Here is a 7543-nt window from a genome sequence, read left to right as displayed (position 1 = left end):
GGCCAAGCTTAGAGATCGATTAATTGAACTATGTTTAGCACGATGGACATAAAGAAGTGGCAAGGTTGAATGATCAGCTAGTTCTTTTTGAAGGGGTAAATTTTTAGGAAACCCAATTAAGTCCCTAAGTTCAAATGCAACCAAACTTGGAACGACCAAGTAATTATGTGTCCTGAGTTTTCAAGAACTTGAACTAAAAACCTCTCTGCCATGAGAATGAGCTTCCTGTCAACTCCTGTTCCAGTGTCACAGTAAAACAAAAAGATTGCAAAAATGAATCCTCAATTCACCAAAAAATTCCTCAACAAGTAGCTAGTTTACAACATAACCCAGAACCCTGATGAATTTGATCGACATGTAGATGTTAATTCGAAAAAAAATAAATAAAACAAGAAAAAAGGCAGCAGCGCCCTCTTACTAGTCCTCATAACGCATGCCTTCATCATCATCAACTTCCACATCTGCTTCATCGGAACCACCTAGAAGTGTCAAGAAAATGAGAACAGCAACAAGCTGTGTTAGCAAGAAATACTTTGATCTTCTTCTGAATGCCTTCGCTTCCTCGGTTCTTTCCTTCTTGGGCTTGCTTTTGGGCTTATTACCTGCACAAACACTCGGTCACAATCAACATGTGCATCGGCACTAACCCAAAAAACAGAATTTGGGTTGTAATTGAAACAAACGCCCATGAATGTCAATCAAAATTTCGTGCATAACCCAAAAAAAAAAGTGCACGGAAATTTTGCAGTTGATCCATATTTTGCCATAAGTTCATAATCACTAAATAAGCATATCCATCAAATAACCACTGAACACATCAAAATTTTGCATACAGTTCACTGCTTATGATACAAAGCCTAAAAACAACCCCTCAGGCAAGAAGGTACATCAATCAATTTGTGTTGCTCAAATTCTACTGCTGTCAGCCATAAATTTATCTCATCACTTACATCCATATGGTTTCCTTGGCGTTGATGATGTCGAAGGGTCAAAAGGAGATCTGGGAACAGGAGAAGATGAACCACTTTCCAACAAATCTAGCTTCAAATGCTCTGAATATCTAACAAGATTTTCATGTCTTGTGAGCTGGGACCTCAATGTAGATGAATCCTGAATTATTTGATAAAAAGTAATTAGTACAATTAAAACGGTTGAGATGCACAAGAATCAGCACACTCAAAGGACGGAGAAGCTAATAAATAGTCACAAAGTTTTCAAAATCTTTAAAAAATGCTAAAAAACACAAATCAGCATAATGTAAAATATCAATCAATAAATGACTAATCCTATTCCAGCATGTACTATAGTGACAATCTTAAATAAACAACACTTCATTTGAAGTTCAATAAATGACTAATCTTATTCCACCAGGTACTGTGGTGACATTCTTAATGTTTGAAAACAATATCCAAATATGCATCTTTATCAGAATGATTCGCTAATCACCCTGCAAATATGAAATGCAAAATTAGACAATAGCCAAAGATCACAGCATTTTTCTTAATAGTACTCACAGCTAAAGCATGAAGAACAAACAGTGCATGTCCAAGGAAACTAGCATCCAGACTCGTTGGCCTGACAAAATATCAAAACAACCAAGGTAAAGTAAAATTTGTCTATATTGGCAGTTGATCAAGCTTTAAGAGAAAATTTTGCTTTGTGATGAGAAGAAATGAAAACCGCGTTGTTTACAAATGAATACCTATTCTCAAAGAAGAAATTATTCTCCCCCAACTTTGTGGAGAGTGCCTCATATGCCATGGTAGCCCGCCTGAAAATCTGTGCACAATAACGATGTCAATCAACTATTGCCAACATTTCTTGCTCCCCATTCCTGGGATAACTTTTTGCTCTCACATGAAAAGTACTAGGACACCTATAAATGACAGCATCAGATGATGCATTTAAGGTATTTAGGTGATGCTCAACAGTTAAAAGGTTTGGCCCTTTTAGTTAAAATTTTGGCTGAGAATATCACTCAAAACATTTTTGAATTGTCACTTGAACCTCAAGTTATTTTTCTGGAAAAAAAACACGTTTGCCAAACCAATTTCTGAGAGCCTCTCTCTCTCTCTCTCTCTCTCTCTCTCTCTCTCTCTCTCTCTCTCAAAATTTACGAAGGATAGTGGGCAGTCATTGTTTGAAATAGTGATGACAACCCATACCAAATCCTGGCAAACTATGTCAAGAAAAAGCACTGAAGAATGCAGGCTAAGCCTGCATTCTTCGTGCCTTCTGGCCATGGAACAACAAGAGAATACAGGGATAGTTTCAACAACATTGGAAGAAATTCTCCCATCATTTTCTGATGACAATGGTGGTGATAATAGTGTATGATCACTATGGTAATGGTGATGATGGGATAAAGTTTATAATAGCAACGGTCTTGCAAAATGGAGATTGTACTTGGTGAATGGAAGTGATGAAGAAGATTAGTCATTTTTGTATAAAAGACATTGCAAGAAGTTGATGATTCATGATAGTGGTGGTCATGCAGCAAAAGGACATGATGGCAGTGACGGTGGTGTGTGTGTGTGTGAGAGAGAGAGAGATGATGATCATGATGATGATGACGACAATGAAAATTTACGAAGATGGTACGGGTAAATAGTGATGATGATGAAAAACATGGTGGTGATTTACAATCTATATCAGATATAATACTGAAAAAATGCAATAACCTCAAAATATCACCTATTGAAAATGTTGCATTTTTATCGCAATATCAACATGATAAAAACAATACTTTTGCATTGCTTTTATATTATTTATACTTTTAGTTATCTTTATAAACTATTTTATAACTTTATATGCCGATATTTTCCTTCCCAAGGAAAGAGACATTTTTCAAAATATTACAAGATTTCCTGAGAACAAGATCTGTGGCATTTATGATGATGTTGATGTATATTTATTTAATATAAAATGATAAAAGTACTTTTTTTGCATCCAAACAGCTATTTATTTATTTGGTTTTAAGAAATTATGTTTGATTTCTTCCAAAAATGCATTTCTAAAAAACTGATTTAAAAAAATGAACAGACCAAGAAAATCATTTGTCCAAAGAATGACAGAAGCACATGCCAAAGAGTCTCAGAAGGAAAGTAATTGATTTCACGTTCACATAGGAGTTTAAAAATATATACCTCAGCCTCTCTTTCTGCAGTATTGGATTTTGTAATCCCAAGTCGTTGTTTCACAGCTTGAGTTTGCTTCCAGTGAAGAACCTTGCCAACTACCCATGGAAGATCAGAGAAATAAATCTGATGAGCTTCACTTCCATCAGAACCTACCCAGAGTTCATATATTAATGCATCTGCAAGCCACGAGCTAATCATTGCCCTCAATGCTAACCATTCTGGAACAGAGCTACTAGGAAGTTTTGAATCCATATCAACAATTCCATCTTCTTTTAAGCCTTCAATGACCCCACCCTTTTCACTGTTGAATGCCACATAATCACCATATTCAACTAAAGGTATGTCTTCTGTAGAGAAAATGAGGCTAGTCAGAGACATGATAGTAACACATTGGGCCTCAACAAGGATTTAAAATTTCAAATGTACAAATTCAAAGACATGAGCATAACAAGGAGTCATCATGAGAAACAGGTATAGATTGCATCAGTCAGCTGATTTCACATGTAGTAAGTCTATGACAGTAGGTGGATTATAAAAAAATGAAACCACAATATCATCGAGCTAGAACTTAATAATAGTATAGTTATAAACTTATAATTACCATTAGAAAGCACAATATTAATATATTATCAACAACGTCAGAATACACATTGTTCAGAGGGTATGCCGGTAACTGTAGCTTTTTATTTAATCATCAGTAATGGCTATGCAGAAGCAGCTAGGGAAGCTTGACAAACTCATGAATAGGGTGCTATTAATTAAAAAAAAAGTAAAGAAAAAAATGAAAAAGCAGAATGGCCAGGATGTCCAATTAATATATGTGAAGATTCAGATTGGAATGCATGAGTGAAATATGATCCGATGGAAAGGAGGGGGAAACCATGAGAAGGAAGAAGAAAAAGTAAGAGAAACTAAAAAGGATATCACAAACAAATTAAATCAAAATAATAAATGAAGACAAATGACAACAAAAAGATAGAAAAGAAGGGAACAACAACAGGATATGAGATTCCCTCTATAAAGGAAGAATATAAGAACTCTAAAGGGCCGCCACTGCCACACGTGAAGGTGTATACGAGCAGAGACATCACTCCCGAAGTCTCCCGCCTTATGAAAACATGGGCGACGTGAGAAGTCAAAGATAATGGGGCTCATCTAATGCATATTAGAAATTTCCCATTTATAACGCACATTCTCATAGAACCATAGGATATCTTAGCATTCTCCTGACCCATATGACCAATAATAAGAAACGTAGAATTTTTTTGTTCATAATGTCAAATAATTTAGGAACGAGCTTGCACAGAAGAAAGAGGAATATTGTAACCAGTGTTGTGAAAAGCGTTGAGGCGTAGCGAGGCGCTCCACCAAAATCTGAGGCCAGGCGTAAGCCTCAAAAATTTTTTTTTTGAAAACTTAAAAAAAAATATAAAAAATATCTAAAATTATAAATAAATAAAAATTGCTTTATTGATGAAGCAACAACTAACAAGAAATAAAAAATCTCAAATAAATACTGAAAAAAATATGAGATTAACATGTAAAAGTAACATTAATCCAGTTATGATTAATTATTTTGGTTGATTGGATGACATGTATTCGATTTTTGTGCTACTTAAATCAGGCTTTGTAATGCTTGCCAAGTTGTACATGCATTTAATCTTGTGGTTTTTGGTGTTTGACGCAGAGCACCATTAATGGATTCAACATATCTTCTGAGTTTTTTCTTCCTCAACCGAATGTAGCAAGTTGTGCACGGCTTGCCAAATCAATTCAATGACAGGCAACTTTTAAATCTTTTTTTCTGTCACCACAATAACGTGCTCAACTGACTACTAAAAGAGATAAAAACCATTAGGAATTGATTTAGGATGATGACCAGCCAGTAGACCCACTAAGTTTTTTTTTTTGTTATGAGAAGCACCCTTGACAAAACGGTCTGGACCAAAGGTCCGCCGTAGTAAATCAAAAGAAGAAAAATAAATCCTAATTTAAGTGTTTTACATATATGTGAAGCATTGGAAGCATACACAATTAATTTTAATTGATTATGTTTTACATATATGTGTGTGTTACTTTGTTTTTGATGATTTTTCTATGAAATCCTAAAATCATGTTTAGCATTATGAATTATGAATTATGAATTATGCAATATGTTATTTATATATTATGTGTTATTGTGATTCTGTGAAAGGTTGAAAGTATATTTTGTTGATCATACTGAATATGTTATGAATAATTGAATATATATATATATATATATATATATATTGTTTACAATTATAGGGAAATGAAAATATCCCCAATGGAAAACCCTCCCAAACCTCCCCAATGGATGTTTTATTGGTTTTTTGGTGTTTTTTTCAAAATTCCAACCGTACGGATGTGATCTATATGCCTGTTTTTATAGGAATCAGTTCTTGGAGTGTTTAATTTTGATGCATGGATAGGTTTTTATAAGTTTCAAAATCAATGGTGTACAATTTTCATAAATTTTCAAGGCTTCAAATACCATTTTTCCTATCCAAAATTCATGATCCAAGTGTCTATTTATATTAAATCAATCATGCTGAACACATCTGTACGGTCAGAATTTTGAAAAAAAAAACACCAAAAAAATTCATTGGGGAGGTTTGGGAGGGTTTCCATTGGGGAGGTTTTCATTCCCCATATATATGTATATTCTGGTTATGTACATTAATATATTTTGTGAAAGCATGTGTAATTTTGTACATGTGTAATGAAAGCATCTTATTAGTAAAAGAATTAAACATATTTTTATGTATTTTTTTATGTTTTAATTGGAGTACCGACTAGTCCTTCCTAATCATTGACTAGCCTTTTTATGGGTCTACCAACTAGGAACACCCTAGCACTTTTGACTACATAGGTCTCAACGAGGGCTGTCCCCAAAAAAGAAACTAAAAGTAAGTGGTCTATTAAATAGAATCTAAGGGGTTATTTAAAAATAAAAAAGAAAAATCCAGAATTTCCAAAATGAATACCTTATCAAAGACTGATATTTTCAATATTGCATCTTTTCAAATATCCTGATATTCTGCCTTTTCAAAAACCTGTAAAAACATGATCATTTCAATTTCTTACAGCAAGGAATTTTTGACAGAAAAGCAAAACATTGCATTCAATCTCATCTACAGTATACTGAATTGGACTAGCTATTGGAACGTGTTAAGAAATTGACAAGTCACGAATTCATAATTGAAAAGGTAATATTGGTTAAATGAGGCAATAGCGATCAATTAATCAAACCCCCTCCTCCACCAACCACCCTTCCCTTCCTCTTTCACACACACACACACACACACACACACACACACACACACACACACACACACACACACACACACCACAAAAATCCAAAGTAATTTAAGTTCACATTAAAAAAAATGCATCGAAATGAACATTTGTAAGTACCATCAACGCCGTCGAGATTAACACAACAAGGGAAGAAAACCATTGCGTTCTTACCAAAAAAATAAAAACATACAAATAGCGTTACGCACTAAGAATCGTACTTACGATTATTAAAATTCCTATAAACATATAAACCGCACAAACGAATCATGCACAACAAAATGAAACGCCAAATAAGAAAATCATGCCTATAAAACTCAGTGTCAGATGCAATGCCATCAAACGAAGAGAACCCAACTCGTAGAAAACGAAATTGCGCAACAAACATGGAAACAAAAAAAAAGATGGGGTACTCACTAACCCGAATCGGGGTTTGTGGTATCGAAGCAAACGTCGAACGCCACACCGGAAATCTTGAGGTAAATGTAAACCGGCAGACAAGATGGGCATCCCGTCGGGAGGCCGAAATGCGGTTTTCTCGCGAAGAGGACGAGATTCTCGCACTGCCCACGATCGTCCATGGCTTCAAAACCCGGAGATAAGGAGAAAAAACAGAGAGATTGGCGAAAGATGGGAAGAAAGGAAAAAAAAACTATGGAGGGGATTGAGAGAAATGATTGGGTAGGACTACACCAACATGCGAAATGAAGATTAGTGAGGGAAGAGGGAGAGAGGAGAAGGAGGGTGTTGGTTTTCTTGGAAGTATTTGGGGGCGAATTGGAGGGAAGGCGTCGTAGGGAAGGAATTTATGGTCTTAAAGAAGCACCACTGAGCTGCTTGGTTATGTTTGCAACAGGGTTTTTGTTTGGGGTGGAAATCCTTGTAAATTTGTAAGACTCTAGGGCTGCCACCGCATCGGGTCCAGGTGAGATCCAGACCCAGAACCGATTAAACTAGCATGGGGCTTCGGATACTTTTAAGGGGGGTACATCATTGAAGCTAAAACTAGAACCTAAATCCCTAATTAGGGATGGCAGTGGACCGGGTGTGGGTGTGGGTGTGGGTGTGGGAACCCCGCCTCAAAATTC

At 35.6% G+C, this 7543-nt stretch overlaps 1 protein-coding gene across 1 annotated transcript; it reads right to left on the bottom strand.

The window, feature by feature from the left end:
- Window positions 1-257: 257 nt before the first annotated feature.
- On the bottom strand, window positions 258-7220 carry LOC149833781 (mitochondrial outer membrane import complex protein METAXIN-like). The gene is made up of 6 exons (XM_090009853.1): window positions 6877-7220; window positions 3147-3487; window positions 1703-1779; window positions 1515-1575; window positions 951-1110; window positions 258-602 (listed from the first exon to the last, which is right to left on the bottom strand). The coding sequence occupies exons 1-6, from the start codon at window positions 7034-7036 to the stop codon at window positions 418-420; spliced, it is 984 nt and encodes a 327-aa protein (XP_089865979.1). The 5' UTR covers window positions 7037-7220; the 3' UTR covers window positions 258-417.
- Between the last annotated feature and the right edge of the window lie 323 nt (window positions 7221-7543).

The sequence above is a fragment of the Nuphar pumila genome, chromosome 6, assembly GCF_984573655.1.
Source record: "Nuphar pumila chromosome 6, dmNupPumi1.hap1.1, whole genome shotgun sequence".
Taxonomy (NCBI): Eukaryota; Viridiplantae; Streptophyta; class Magnoliopsida; order Nymphaeales; family Nymphaeaceae; genus Nuphar; species Nuphar pumila.
Note: the sequence above shows the minus strand (reverse complement) of the source record. Positions and strands in the feature narration are given on the sequence as shown.

Bases quoted from the DNA above. Each gene is read 5' to 3' on its own strand.
- LOC149833781 (XM_090009853.1), bottom strand. From the start codon at position 7,036: ATGGACGATCGTGGGCAGTGCGAGAATCTCGTCCTCTTCGCGAGAAAA. The intron at 3,488-6,876 runs GTTAGTGAGTAC...TTTTCTCTACAG, and splicing joins TACCACAAACCCCGATTCGG to AAGACATACCTTTAGTTGAA. The intron at 1,111-1,514 runs GTGAGTACTATT...CAAATAATTCAG, and splicing joins TTGTTCTTCATGCTTTAGCT to GATTCATCTACATTGAGGTC.